The following is a 16,729-nucleotide window of genomic DNA, read 5'->3' as shown; positions in this document are numbered from 1 at the left end:
AATGGAATACAAAACAATGTCTGATCAAACACTCGTGAGAGAAACTGCTGGTTATTAAAAAGTGGGAAAAGTTACCTTTACGAGTATTTACATTATTTTAGAACAATCCCATTCAAAGAATCAACCACGGTTATCAATGAAAATATAAATGTACCACAACGTAGCATGAGAGGTATCGTGATACTCTTCTCTAAAAATCAGATTCAGCCAGAACTTAATAGTGAACTTTCTTTAAACCATCCATTGAATCTTTGTCCGTAATGATTGAGGGAATTGCAGATAAAATATATGCTCAGAAGGTGTTACCAAGGCAATTTTGCGAGAGGCCGACGATTTTGCGAAGCTGAGGTATTGTGTGAAGTTATTGGTGTGAAATTGATATAGATGAAGTCGATTATTTGAAGAATAAATTTTGGTTGTTTATTGATCTGCATAGTTTTAAAGATATTGAATTTCAGGGAAATGGTCTTAGAGTAGTGACCACAAAGGATGGTATACAGCTTGAAATCCTGAAAAAAGATACCTCAGTTAAGGCTGGCGATGACGTTCGAGATGATAATATATTTGCTCATGTTTATGTTATTAACGATGCCCAGGTCTCTGTTGGAAATAGTAGATTAAAGTCTATACTATTTTAGTTAACTCCGAGTTCAGAAAAAACTCTGCCAGAAAATTTTCCATCAAAATTGTAGAGTTTCAGACCTCTGTGATGACATCACAGGTTGCTAAGCAACATTCGAAGCCTATCGGAAAGTCATACTGGAAAGCCCCTGCTGGAAACGTTCCATAGGGGTATTGCGCAACATCCCTATTGGAACCCGTTCCGGTAGGGTAGGGTAGGTGAAAATCGAACATAAGTCGTTCCGATAGGGTTGCTCCCATTCCGGTAGGGTAGGAAAAAAATGAGAAACATTGTGAATAGGGACACAACACAGCCAGAAGATATTGATAAAATTCTATATACTTACATTCAAAAGACGAGAATCGCCTTCGGAACGGGCACAGGAATGGAAGAGCAGAATCGTTCCAGTACATCTCAGTCAGAATCTATCTAACAAATGATCTCCCTTCCATCCGATAATAGAATGCCGTTCTGACGTTCTGATAGTGGATTACCCAGTGAGTCATAGCTAGTGCATTGCGCAAGTTCCATTCGGAATGTGAGTGACCTGACTCAGCGGGGAATTTCCCACTGAGTTCATTATAGCTCAATGCACTATCTGCTGTATATGACTCATCGTCATTTATGTGCCAGCTGTCGCGTACGTGAGCTCATATACAGGTCAGGGTCACTTCATGTTATTTTAGCTACATGGATGGTGAATTTTTCCTTCACTCCTCTGTAGTTATTTTCGAATAAAATGGTTTTAAAAATTTGTCATTGTATCCATATTTACCTAACTACTAACATCAAATTTACATGTTCTGATTGTAATTTCTGAGAACTTAAACTATGCAAGCAATTATTGCATGTAAATGTAGCATGCGTATGAAATGTACAAAATCCCTACCGAGAATTCATTATACAACTTGTGAGAATGTTTCATTAAAAATATCATACACTGCAACCATCGTAGGTATTTTATATGACTCATATAGAAGACAGCATTGACTCTTGACAGTCTAGCCAGTAAGTTGAACAGCAACACTAAAGTTAATGTCAAAGTGTTAGCTGTTCAGCCTGCTCTTTGTGTCTGAAGTTTGATTCTGTAGTCTGATACATATCTCACTTTAAAATTTAAAACAGCACATACTGTTGCTCGTTAATTTTATACTTGCAGAAAAAATGCATGGTCATTGTCCCAAATTTGATTTCTGAGTACATGTAAACACATTTCACATCATGACCTTTGGCACTATTAAGTAATGCATGCCCCTTGATTGTGACCAGCATAATCACATTTGCCACAGACTAATAATCTAGTTTTTCCCAGGTTTACAATGCTGTAAGTCTGCAAAGAAGACAGGTCTAGTTATCATACATACAGTGATATTTTCAGTTACAAACACTGATGTGGGTATTGTAATGTTTACCCAGGTTCTGTGCAACAGAAAACTTTAAAAGTACTCTATAACAACATCAACCAAATCTAAGAGAATGTACAAAAGGGCCATCATTTGTAATATTTACATTAAGACATTCTCTTAAACGTTCACTGTGTTTAATGCACACTTCTCCCTGTCTGTAATGTCCTAAGCTGCTGTAAAATGTAGTGGTCAGGGTTCTACACGACACACCATCTTAAGGCATTCTCTTTCTTGAAAAGCTGCCGTCATTCAGCCCTGAAAACATGAAAATATTAAAAAAACATTAAGCACAACTCAATTTGGCAAGTACATGAACAGTACATGTACCTATCAATACAATGGTCTGTTCCTATATCCTTGTATACGTGTACACATTAAATCCAATAGAATTTTTTACTATACCTTGGTGGTAAAATATGAATTCCCAAGACACCCTGGCCAGCCTATTTTTCTACTCCATGCAGCAGGAACCAAGCAAGAAATACTGAATCAGGCCAAGGCAATCCATTACATTACAGCACAACAAACGTGTAAATGATTCATTGCAGACTACAAACCACTGCAAAATAAATAAATAAAATAAATGACAGTGTAAAATATGGTCTTTCACGAGCAGATTACTTTGTCGAAGACATATGAATCTGATGTACTCATGCTATGCCAACCTCAAATCATTTCGTCGGTCAACCTGTACCTGGTGCCACGGCCTGGGAAGTGGGATAGCCAGCTACCGCATATACCCTGTAGAATACACACAAATTGACCCTCTAGGACACTGCTCAGAATTCCAGGGCTCATTCAGTCCTCAAAAATTACATTACACAGAAAACTTTCATTTCCCAGACCTAACTACCATCATAGGAGCATTTTCAAATGTAACAGCCATTGCACTCAATCACACATGGTGTATGGGTATAAACCTAAAAGTCCAAGCTATTTGAGAAAAGTCCAGGCGCACAGCACAAGCTATTTCGGTAAGCAATGTCGTTATGGACTGAGAAAAACCCAAAATTTCAACAGGAAAAACCAAGTTTGACAGAAAATCAAAAAATTGTGTTTGCATAATTTTGATACATATAATCGAGCGAAAAATTGCAACGCGAGATTCAAATTGCAATATCTCGGCGATACTTACGTCTTTCGACCTCCGGTTTTCGACATGATCATCACCCACTCTTCAAGACGGTGTTTGCGCATGTGTAAAACAGTGAGACCCCTTAGTATATTGTAGATTGTAGAGTTTCTGGAGTAAACACCCTAGATCACGTGAAATCTCGAAGCCATATGTGTTAGTTCGTGGCTTGATAGATGCTGCTCTCTGATTGGTCGATGCTCTAAGTAAAGCATCTTAGTTTCTATATTGACATGTTACTCTGTGCCCGGTAACATTTTCCTGCTTACTGCCCCTTTTACTGCCCTTAGCAAAAACACTGGAAGTACTATGAAATGAAAAAAAATTATCACATGTGAACCTCACAATTACTGTTTATTGCTGTGTTAAATTTGCTAGAAAAATTTGAATTCACCAGATTAAATGGTAAACCTCATCCCTTACAAAAAGCACAATCTTAAAAATTGGAGATTTCTAGGAATGCACTTTTTATCCCAAATGCATATCCTACATGTATCTCATCAAGGGAAATTATGGGAAATGAAACCATTTTAATGAGGCTAACATTCTAGTGTTCAAATGTAACTACTACCATTATATGAAGTGATCTATTCTTGTGTAATGGTAGATATTTCCTGTGTTTACACCAAGCTGTTTATCTTGGCCACACACACTTTCACTCCAACATAAAAAGTTGCTCTATCACTCGATGCTGTTGTTCCTTTGAACCTTTGTACCAAATCAAACTCAAAATTATAAAAATTAAACATGTACATTTACAGTGTATCCTTGTACAGTATATGTACATTGTACATACTGTACATAGACGGTACATTTAATTTTAAGTAAATCAGAGCAACAGTGTGACAAGTTTTTTGTATTTTTCATTCCGTATTCAAATTAATTTGAGGTGCATGTCAACAGGTACATGTATGGCTTTCAAACTGGGCAATGAATGCTTGTTATTCACATCATGTGTATACAACATGCAACTATACACACATGTACAGTTACAATGTACCTGTGTGTATGCAGATCCGTAGATGTGTACAATGTACACAGTGACAGTTCATATTTCATACAATATACTCTACAATTTTTACATACATACATGTACTATTATTTGTGTAAAACTTGACAAGAAACTCCGTAAAATTTGTGATACTTTGTAATTGAAAAACCACTGAACCCTTTACCTGTACTCCACTACATGTATTCACTTGAAAGTGATGTTCTAATTCTATAAATATTGTTTTCTTTCCAGGTTTTGGACATTACATGTAAATTCATCCACAGTTTATTTTTGAAACAATAGTATTTTGTGCCAGCATTTGCCAGACACCATGCAGCCCAAGGAAGAAGAGCCGGATAACAGCACATGTCTGTTTGACCAGTTCATGCGTGCCAACACCTTTCGTACCATCATCAGTGCTTTCAAAGGCCTATGCGAGTTCCTGGAGGTCAAGCCAAATGACTTCAAGTCCTGCTACCCATATCTTAAAAACCGCTTGACGTCTTGGAAGGCCAAGACGTTGTGGGCTAAGCTGGACAAGAAAGCTAAACATAAAGATTACAAAGGAGGGAAGGCATGTACAAATACAAAGGTAAGATAATCGGTTGTATGGTAAAAGCCAGCACTGTCACCACCCCCGTCATCAAGTGTAGAGGTCCAGCTCTCTTGTAGGGAAATATACATGTACGCATAGGGTTATACCAAAGTTCAAGAGGAAGGGATCACCCTGTAGTATATGTACTGTACATGTACATGTATGTGACCCCCTCTTTTAACTGTTTATAACAAAATGGATGCAGAAATGTTACAAATTGGAGTCTATCTCCCTACTATACATTTTGAACATCCAGTAATGGTTTATTAAGGTTGGAGAACATGCTGGTAAACTATTTGATGATGATAATGATGATGATGATGATGATAATATTTTTGTTTAAGCTGTTCACCCCCACTTCCCTGTAAACAGGTCCACAATCACAATAGGTTTTGGCCAAACCATGGTGGTGAAGGGTTTAGTAAAGTACCTGCATTGTAGTACAGATGTGAGAGACTGGAAACCCAAATGAACTGACCAATGAACCCTTGTAATATATCCTATCTAAACACCGCATATACATGTAACACAAACACTGTCCATGTACCAGTAATGCATACTAGAATGTAGCAAAAAGCTGAACATGTTTGAACCCTTTCACCCTCATTTCCCTGTCTGGAGGTCAAACTTTACCATAGCAAACAATGGGATTGGTTCAAACCATGGGGTCAAAGGGTTAATATATGCAAATGTAGGCAAAAATTGCTTTCTTACACTTCATGTTGACATTGCGAAAACAGTGAAGATCTGACATATATGATTTTGTATTATTTTAAACACAGGTGCTTATCATAGGGGCCGGTCCGTGTGGCCTCCGTTCAGCTATTGATGCTTCCTTACTTGGTGCTAAAGTAGTCGTCGTAGAGAAGAGAGACCGCTTCAGCCGAAATAACGTCCTGCATTTGTGGCCGTATGTCATTGAAGACCTGCGTTCTCTTGGTGCTAAGAAATTCTACAGCAAATTCTGTGCTGGTTCAATGACCATATTAGTAAGTAATCTGCAAAGTCTTCCCATTTCCAGAATGGAATTAATTACTTTCCACAGTAAATTTTGACAACCTGTGTAATTGTACTATGATTTCAAGCATGTATGGGCTTTGAAATTGGAAGATTTAAACTTTTGCTGAAATTCTCTCTAAGGAATGGTAAAACTATTTCCTTTGAAATCAAGAATAAAAATCAGGGGTCACCATACAAAATTTAGTACCAGAGAATTAAATGACCCAATATTTGCTGATACATAAATTAAAAGTGTATGGCAACCTTGTGATAACCAAATGTCTGATTATAGTGTAGTGTTTTCTTCGGTGGCATGTGCCACAAAATTAAAAGACTTCAAGTTAACTCAAATTTTCTGTAAGGAAACTTTCACCAGCCCCATCGAAATCAAGCATAAAAAACCAGTTGTCATGGAATAAAATTTTGTATTAGGGAAAAATATTACCAATGGTCACATCCCTGTGTAAACTCTATGGGAAAAAAATAAAATTTTTGATTTTCACAAAAATAAGACAGTGAAAAATTTGTTGACTCCATGAGCTTCAAAATAAGCCTTCACAAGTGGTAGACCATAAAAGTATCGTAAAAGTTAGGTACTAATATCTGCTCTCAAGGCGGATATTCCATATATTATTGTCAAAATATTGCAGAGCTTGTCTCTCTGACAATGTTGAACATGACAGGGATTTTAAAGTAATCAAGCTGTACAATACAAGTATTGCACCCTTGGGTGCCTGTGAGTCATTCCAAAACAGTCTGGTTTCTTTTTGCAGGACTCATGCGGGACTCACATGCCCGTAGGGGACATAAACATATGCTATTACAGGGCTCAAAATTTACGGTAGTCCCGCGTCCACAGACTACCAACTTTCTCTGGGGCTACCAAAATCCATGAAATGGTAGCCCACACGGACTACCAACACCTGGGACCTGAAATTCAGTCAAGACTAAAAATTGGCATGCCATGTCTGGTCGGTCACTTTGGGACCAGCTATTATTGCAGTCAAACCCAACTGGGCACAGGAAGGCCATTCTATGACTTTTTATGCAAATTGCGAAGACGACTGGCCATTCGGTGAAACTTTGCGACAAAATTTCAATATCTTAACTGACGGACCTCAATGACAGGAAATGATGGCCAATGAAAACACATTTTCGTTGCATTTTAATCATAATGCATAAATCACAATTACACTGAAATTTTGCCTTTTTCCCTACAGAAAGTCCATAGTCTATTCTTAGCCCTACTACAGTATGTCTCAGTGCTTAGGAGGTCGTGTCGTTGTCATGACAACTGAGAATTTGCATACAACTCTGAGGGTGAAACAGGTTGTCAAATACGTCACCAAACTTTTGAGTATCACTATCGTTTATTATACCTATTTCCTTGGTATTACAAAGTAAAAGGAAAAGATGTGCGCAATATTCACATCAATTAAACTAGAAAATTCACTTCATGGGCAGAATCTAGAAAAATAGCCTTATCTTATCTGGGTAACGAAAAAAAGATATCCCTGAACTAAAATATGCATGGACTACCAGCCGTTGTAATTGGGTTACCAACTTCGGAAAATGGTGGCCCAAGTGGACTACCAGGGAAAAAAGTTAATTTCGAGCCCTGTATTATCCAAGTATGTTTTGTAACGTACCTTGTCTATTTTCTCCTCCAAAATATTGAAGGTTTCACTGCTATCAATCTACTTGGATATTGCTTAAGTAATGTTTTCACATGTGAGTATGCACAGATGGCCTCTCCAAATTTATCCCGAGGACATTTGTCCTAACTATTGACAGGTTGGTTAACTCCTCCAAACCGTTAACTGGTTATCAGCTAGCTTCCCGCATGAACAGCATCACGAAAATGACACTTCCCATGGGATCATAAATTGATGAATCAGGGACAGAGACTATTTATGACGTGTGATACAAATAAATCTCTTCCATTCTCCTACAGTGACCAGAACTGGTATAATCATGGAAATCATTTATTTTGCCTTTGAATCATACATGTATGTGTGACATTGCTGAAAAAAATAAATTGTGATGTTCTTACAGCGCTGTAAATAACATTGAAATCTTATTTGATTTGTCCAGGTATCAGACAGTTGCAGTGCATGCTACTGAAGGTGTCACTTCTCTTTGGAGTGGAAATCCATGGCAAGACAGCATTTAAAGGAATTATTGAACCATCGGAAAACCAAAAGAAGAAAGTAGGTCAAAACTTGGTGGCGCATACACCCCAAAAATGTGTTTTCACTTTGATTTGTTGTGCCTGGTATGAAGGAGGGAAAATAAACCCTAGCCACCAACAACCATGAGTCTAAATGCAGTAAACCTTTAGTAAACGCAGAGTATGAAAGCACAGCATCGCCTTCCTATTTTGTTTGCCTTCACTCTTTTCCAAAAGCTGCACCAAAAGATTTAGTGAAGGTTTGTGTTATCCTCTACATCAGAAAACTACTTGATGTGTGCAGAATTGTGATGGCATTAGTCAAAAGTTTTCAGTGTCTGTTGAACAAGTCATATTGAATACTGCATCCACATCATGGGTGAGCAAATGCAGTCAGTACTGTGGTCCCCAGACCAGTAATGACATGAGCCTAACTATCCTATCGTGTAGATTCCGCGTCCAGCATACATTCTTTATCAAATGAGTGTTGGTATTCTGTACATTGTCTGACCAGTATATTGGTAAATTCACTTGTCTTGGCAAAAAACTTGATCACCCTAACCGTTATCCTTAATCCTGTCAGACAGCATCTCTTCACCATGTGCCGAGTCAGTAAACATTTGTATTGACAGGGGAATTTGACATCTTTTTTCCAAGGCACGTTCAAAAATATGTCAGATACCCAAAGATGGGGGAAAATAGAGGCCAGGTGTAGATAATTCAGGGCTTGGTATCAGTCAAAATTTTAGAAACTGTGGATATCGTGGTCATCAAGTTCCTTTGTCCTTTGATTCAATTTGTAATCAGTTCCCCCTGTTGCCCTATACTCGACTCCCCCTAGCGGAAAACATTAATAGGTGCATTACTGTATATACATCCAGATATCAATATGTTTATGTCATTGTACAGATACACTGATGGGTTTATGCCATAATACTGTACATTACTCAAATGCCTGTGAAAATTGTTTATGGCATAAAAAATGGAGGCTCATCTCTTCCTCTCTGTCAATAATGACTGATAAATAGCATCGATATCATATTGTTTTTATATAGGAATAGGATGGCGAGCTGACATATCCCCACCAAATCATCCTATAGCAGACTATGAATTTGATGTGTTAATAGGTGCTGATGGCAAAAGGAATACGTTAGGAGGTAAGAAAGTGTTCTTGTTTTAAAAGGCTTATAACATCAGGGATGTCAGTGACTCCTATGTGAAATCTGTGTTTTGCAGAAATGATGGCATACAGAGTTCCCTCTAGGGTTTTGTGTTGGTGAGTAATTTAACTTAGGTTTTGGTGACTGAAGACCACAGCGGCTATAGAGGCAACGATCTTGTGCCTTCTCTATATACGCTAATTTATCAAGTTACGTAAATGCGGTCACATAGTCACAACTTACTCTGAACAGGTACGTGCACTGTGTTACTAGCAACTGTGAGGCCAGTGAGCGCTAAAACTCAAAACGCTGAAGTAAAATCGGCACTGAGATTGCAACTTTAGCCCCCGAGTTCTGATGTGCATCGTTACCAAAACTAATTCTGGTCGAAAATGACGGAAACTAAAATCACTCAAAACATGAAATTCCATCGCGAGAGCAATCAGAGACACTGTGCACAGGTGCAAGTAGTATGCAAATAGCATCCAAGACAGGCAGTGTGCAATGATTGACTCTAAACTCTTTCATCTTCTTCACATGTGTCCCATCCAGGATTTAAGAGGAAAGAGTTTCGAGGCAAGCTAGCCATCGCGATCACCGCAAACTTTGCGAAAAGTCACACAAAAGCTGAGACCAGAGTGGAGGAGATCAGCGGTGTGGCTTACATCTTCAATCAGAAATTCTTCAAAGACCTGAAAGCCCAGACACGCATAGATTTAGAGAACATTGTCTACTACAAGGACGAAACCCACTATTTTGTGATGACAGCCAAAAAATCAAGTCTTCTAGAAAAAGGAGTACTTCTTCAGGTAAGCAAAGAAAATTCATCGGTATACACTCTCACAGGATCAAAAGATTATCACACTGTTGTTGGATAAGCATTTAGCTCATCTGGTGTTGGTTCCCTTCCTCCTTACAGTGGAACTCAATGCCTGTCTAGGGGTGCCTTTCATGGTGAACACATCAAAGCATACCCCTTAGGATGATGTTAAATTTACCATAGTTTTTTGCAGTCCCACTATTCTTCACCCTTGCCAAAGTGCAAGTCTTGAACCGATTACTTTGATATTATTTGGTTTTCGGTAAAAGGTTTTCGGTAAAAGATAGAACATAAAAAAGTTATCTTATGTAAGAAGCGAAAGTTCAATAGAAATTGTAAATAGGAGTACACAGACCACGTACTGCATTAGGTTTCTGAAGTTTGATTACTCAAATTGTTAGAAAACATATGACCTGAAAGGATGTTGTTTACCCACAGTTTGGCTACTGCTTTTCCTCTTCAAAATTAGGAGGCTGTGGTACAGCTGAATTGGTAAAGAGGTAAACATGCTAGCTGGCATTTATGTAAAAGGCATTATGTAATAAATACCAGTATAATATGTCTTTGAATAATTCAAAGTACCGGTATATTAGAACGCTGATTATCTCAACTGCTTGTACCCTGAATTTTTTTATCAGATAACTGATTGTGTATCTGATTCACAGCATTAGCGCATTTTGAATAAAGGAAATGCTTTCATCAAAATCGAGAGACATAAACTTTGGCTCAAACTTTCATTCCTCAACAAAATTTTAAATCTTTCTCGTTCAAAATCAAGAATAAAAATCAGTGATCACAATGCAAATTATGGTACAATGGAACAAAATTACCCTAAATCTACAGATATTTAAAATTCAAGATGGCTGCCATCTCTGTGTTAACTTTATTGGAAAAAATAAAATTCTTGATTATCGAAAAAAATGAAGTATTAAAAAGTCAAGTTACTCCATGAGCTTAAAAATGAGGCCCGACAAATGGTGTATCAAAAGTATTTAAAAAGTGTTAGAGTCCAAATGTCTGTCCCCGAGGTGTATTCTACCTTAATAAAGGCACTTGAAACGGTATTCTTATAGTTAAAAAGAACAGATGAAAGATATTCAGCTTCTTAATATTAAATATTTATTTATTTATATATTTATAATCATGATTTATGAAATATCAATGACTCCACAGGTAACAAAAATATCTTTTCATCGAGGTTGAAAAAACAACGAAGTACATGTACATTTATTCAACAATTAAATCAGCAGAGAAATAAATGACAGTGTAAAAAATAAAAAAAAAATCCTGTGGTATAGTCCCTGTGACGTCAAAGGCTATACACCCTCCATGCATTAATGTTGAGACAGAAAGAAATAGACTGTATGTAATGATAAATAACAACGTCAAAGGATAAGAAGTACAGGATGTATGGCAAAAAACGACGTGGATAAATGGAAAATTATAAAAGAGAGTCGCAGAGGACAAAGACAAATGTTTCACTGTGCCCTGTATTTCTTTACCTCATCAATTTTCATATCACATCAATCCAGGACTATGCTGAAGCAGAGCAGCTACTCTGTGGTGAGAACATCAGCCAGGAAGCTCTCCTTAATTATGCGCGGGAAGCTGCTGACTTTTCCACCAATAAGAAACTGCCGCGGTTAGACTTCGCACTGAATCACTACGGGCTCCCAGATGTTGCCATGTTTGACTTTACCAGTATGTACGCTGCTGACAACGCAGCCAGGGTAGTCGAGAGAAACAATTGCCTGCTCCTGGTTGGATTAGTTGGCGACAGCTTACTGGAGGTAAGAAATGTCAAACTAACATCTTTCCTGTCAAGAGGAATGTCTACAATTGAACTGAAGTCATCCATGCTTGATTATGGAAAATAAATGACACAATATAAATGACAAGTAATGCTTAATTATGCAAATCAAATTATATGATTGAAATACAAGAAACTTTGCCGAATCAAGAAAATTTTACATATTACGAGAATGGAGAAAGCTGAAGACAAAAAGAATATTGCACGATGTCGTAAATTGACTTTAAGATTTCAGAAATGTTGAAAGGCACTGGTAGGGGACAGACTGTTGAATGACATATCAATGGAAAATGGTAATATAGGGTTATTTTACAAAATACGGCCCTGTATGGACAATGGCTCTGTGAGTGAAGTATTGGACGAGCCGAATGCGAGTCCAATACGTCACTCACTGAGCCCGAGTCCATACAGGGCCGTATTTTGTGTATAACCCTATTATTATACACCTCCCTCCATTAATCGTCCGTATAAACTAATTCTATGGTAAATTTTGAGGGATGCGGCACGCCCGATATCGTCTGCTGTTCTGGAGTTACAGTTGCTTCCCCGACGTTCGGTTGTGCACGGTCGCTTGTTGGTTGTGGAAGTTGACTCTCTCCAACTTCGTCCGGATAGTAAAACTCACTTTTCAGATGTTGCCTCCATTGTAGACTAGACCAATCAAAATAATGGTCATCGGGATATATATCTTGGTCAGAGTTATCGTCTACTTCGTCTGCCATTGTGTCCACAAAAAATTCACCTACTGCTCCGTAGTAAAAGTCCCTTGCGTTGGCACAAAGCCAATAATTTCAGTGCAGTACAAGCAAACTTCGCAGAATGTTTTCAATTTAATTAGTTTTTTTAAATAACAATCAATTGCATTTAGACTCAGTTTTGTGTTTAGCGTGTTTTAAACCCTATACTACGAATACATTTTGGAGGAAGTTATTATTATGTCTATAACTCACCGTAAAATAGTTTGTTTACATCCGATAATCCCTAGGTCAAAGGTCAAACAGGCGCGTCGCGCGTCTCCCGTATTTGGGACTCCGCGTACTATACAAAATGCGGAAAGTTATTGGATTGTCAAACTCCAATAGGTTACGGCAGTAGGTGTATAATAATAATCTTTATTTGGAGTACTTGCTCAAATCACAAACATGAAAAACACAACAATGTCCGTATTACACAGCAAAAATGACAAGAAATACACACAAATAAAATATTTAATTGAGGACACTAAAGGGGAAGTAGCTGTAACTTTGATGATTTCTCACTGTTTTAGTTTTATATGTCAGTTGCCAGGACTTGTCGTACTCCCCAAAGAATTTTGAAACACCAGCTTTTTAGCTTGTCAATACGGTACATGTAAATCCACTATCATCATTTAAGTTTGACTTGTGGTCAAGGCGAGATTTCACTAGTCAATAGTAACAATCTAGTTTACCCAATGCTTCTCAGTACAGTTAGATATCTATCAGATCCATTACAGGAAAGCTCGTTTAACTTAGGAAAACCCGACTTCCCTAGAGGATCAATTTCACAGACCTGCCTTTCCTACAATGGCACTACAATGGCACCAGCTGGATTAGATAAACATAACAATGGAACATTCACACCTTGGGGATTAATAGTCTTCTGTTGCACCCGAGTTTGTCAGGCAAGGACTCGGGTTTCAGATACCATGCAAGTTAATGCAGCCTTCCCCTAATGAATATCTACAGCAGGTGTACTCAAATTTGGTGTAGGAATTTCAGAGTTATATCACTAATTACAAATATATGCAAATATGCAATATGCAATATGCAAAAAAAGGTAACAATGTAGTCTGTCTATACATTTACTTGCTTAGGTAACATGCTTAATACCATGTATCTCAACTGGCTCTGTAAGTGGATTAAGAAATTGTAGTTTACATTAAAAACAAAAAAAGTGAAGAAAAATCATGAAAGGATACAGTTACAGTTAACCCTTTGAGAGTCGTAATTTTTCTCACCTAAATCTAGTGCAACATTTTACATATTTCATGAATTTTTCTGTAATAGTTTTGGTAATTTTGGAGCAAAAGGACATAACTTTTCATTGACTACAATGTTTTTCAAAATTTTGGGAAAAAACTGAAAAGAATTGTCTTTATCTGAAAAATATTGTCTGCCCTATATTTTATGAAGGCAACAAAAGTTGACTTTTGTACTCAAGGGTTGTTTTCTTATACTCATGTCTTTCTTGATATTCTTCATGATTTATCATAACTCATGTTAGGGCCTCGCATATTCTTACAGCCTTTTGGCCTACCGGGTCAGGTTGTGCTCGTGGTTTCCTTGGCTGTGCGGATGCCTCGTGGATGATTAGAAGCTGGGCATCCGGAAGATACTCACCCCTGGAAGTGCTTGCGGAGAGAGAGAGCATTTATCGTCTCCTAGCCCAGACGACCCCAGAGAACTTGAATAAAGATCTACATCAGTACAGTGTAGACCCCAAGACCCGTTACCCCAATCTGAACACGGCGGCTGTTGAACCGGCCAGCTGTATCCTGCTGTATGACAATGGTAAAGATGTCATCTGTGAAGAAATGCTGATTGAAAAGTCGAGACCAAAGCTACAGAGAAAAAGTAAGTTGTATGAAATCTCAAACTCTAGGTTCACACCATCTGCATACATATTAGAGACCCTTTCCCCTTTTCTCATTCCCATGAAATTTATAATTTCAACAATCCAATCATCATCACAGTGCTAGTGGGTCTTGTTTATCAAATACAAGGGGTTAGAGGGACCTATTTCAATGATCGCTCAACAGCACTGACCCAGGGGGTTAAGTTTTGACTGCCTAGATACTTCATTATTTTTTGAGGTTAGCCAGTTCTTGGTTACAAAGGAGGTTATGCCATTATCTTTCAGGGGACACTGTTCATCTTTCAGTAGTTACTCATAACTGCCTTCATTTCAAATGACTTCAACTCTCTCCACAAATGGATGTTTCTGGAGACTTTCCATCATCATCTTTACGCCCCACTTGTCATCTAATGTATAATAATACAGACAAAGACGTCTTGCCTCTATCAACCATCAACGACCGTACATATTAGGTATTGTTCATCAGTCTTACAATTTTCTCTACTAAACATTTCCTTACCTTTTACATTGTACCAGTTTCTGACTTTGTCACACAATTACATGTTAATTAAACATTGAGGAGGACATCAAACATTTCTTGAAATTGATTCGACTGTTCAACAAATGAATTTAATTTGCAATGTTCTTAAGGAACTTTCACTTGTCCCAACTCAGGACTTAGTATAGTCGAAAGAAAGGAAAAGATAACATGTTATTGTAACTCTTGTCCTGAAGACAGTTTGTTACTCATGGAGGCGGTACTTTAGATGTTCAAGCTGCAGGTCCATAGTGCTCACAAAACAAGACTGAAATTACTAATGTTAACACAACACAATTTAATGTTGAAACAAAAGATTTTAGTACTGAATGATTAGAGTTATCTCTGCTTATTTCCTAGTCACATGACAGATTTCTATTAGCATATGAATAACAAGTAGTCAATATCTGTGCTTTGTCTAGATTTGCCATCTTCATAAATGTTAATTTGATTAAAATATATCACATTTCTGATTACCATTTCATTTTCATATTTGTTGTTCAGTACACAAGTACGGTAGTTTCCAGATCAGACAACAGCTATTGCAAGATGATAAGGTGTGCTCTTTTTTGTGTTCATAAGACAATCACAATCTTATATAATGTTAACCCTACATTAAACCCTTTCACCACCATGATTTGGCCCAAATCTGTTGTCATCAGTGGTGAGTGTGGCCCTGTTTACTGGGAACTTGGGATGAACAGGTTCATACACCTCTGTTACTTATTACTACCAGTGCAAGACACAACTACAGTACATCATGTTGATAACTTAGAACATGTCAGCCCTTCACTGATAATATCTAGTGTTTGATTCAGGATCATACTCAAATAATAGTCTCTGATATTTTGTATAAATGAATACTCTAGTGCTGCACCTCAACTTTACCCCTTTCACCACCATGGTCTGGCCCAAATCCATTGTCATCAATGTTAAATGTGGACCAGTTTACAGGTACTGGGGGTTGGGGGTTTAGGGGGTTAACAGATTAAGATACCCACTGTGGGATATTATTGAGTGATTTAATCATTACCTCACAAGATACAGTGTTACTGTGATGCCATAGAGATTATTCAAAGGTACATATATAAAGCCAAGAAAATACAGCACTATTTATAGCCTTTCACTAAAATCATAGCATACATACCGGTATGTATGTTATGTAGGTCATTTCCCACACTCATCATGACCTGAGTTCAATTAGTCTAGAACATTCTCAAGGTCACTGCCCTTAATGACCTCACAACCTTGAATTCAATTAGTCATGTTTGGAATGTTCTGGAAATTTAGTTAGCTGTGTAAGAGGGATAATTGTAGAACAGCAATTAGCATGTCAATAAAAGTTCTAGATTGTTCTTATATGCCCTTATGTAGCCTTTATAAAAGGGACGTGCACAGCTTCCAGTCAGACTTTTGGGATCGTGTCTCTTGTGTGTTACTAAACTCCAGCAGTAGTCATTCTCAAGACTTTTCAAGACCTTCACTGCCAATGCTGGATTTATACTGTGGACTTTTGTGCAATTTCAAGCCTACAAGCCAAAGGACTGTTTATTCATCCGACTGACTGTTACAACTCTGAGACTGGAGCTTTGCCGTCCCAGCTGAGATAAGTAGTCTTTACACTTTTAAAGCTTGTACTCTATCCTGACTTAGCAATTAGTTTTATTTTCGTAATAAATTTTGTTTAAACGTTAACTGCTGAGTTCACCCTTTTGTTCGTTTTCTCTGCACGTAACAAAATTGGGGGCTCGTCCGGGAGACGAATATTTCGAGCCGTTTGACAACATTTTGACAGCCTTTTCAAAACTACTGTATACTGTGAACTCAGCGAAATTTAATCAGGACACATTTGATTCCCTCAAAAAAGACAACCTCATAGCACTGGCCGATT

At 37.7% G+C, this 16,729-nt stretch overlaps 1 protein-coding gene across 1 annotated transcript; it reads left to right on the top strand.

Annotated features, from left to right (window-relative positions):
• The first annotated feature begins 4,482 nt into the window (after positions 1-4,482).
• On the top strand, positions 4,483-11,772 carry LOC139149930 (F-actin-monooxygenase MICAL3-like). Its single transcript, XM_070721990.1, has 7 exons — positions 4,483-4,743; positions 5,529-5,739; positions 7,840-7,955; positions 8,430-8,436; positions 8,971-9,072; positions 9,628-9,884; positions 11,428-11,772. Exons 1-7 carry the CDS (start codon positions 4,483-4,485, stop codon positions 11,770-11,772), a joined length of 1,299 nt encoding a protein of 432 aa, XP_070578091.1.
• The last annotated feature ends 4,957 nt before the right edge of the window (positions 11,773-16,729 follow it).

The sequence above is a fragment of the Ptychodera flava genome, chromosome 2 (assembly GCF_041260155.1).
Source record: "Ptychodera flava strain L36383 chromosome 2, AS_Pfla_20210202, whole genome shotgun sequence".
Lineage (NCBI taxonomy): Eukaryota > Metazoa > Hemichordata > Enteropneusta > Ptychoderidae > Ptychodera > Ptychodera flava.
This window is presented reverse-complemented; position numbering and strand designations above follow the sequence as displayed.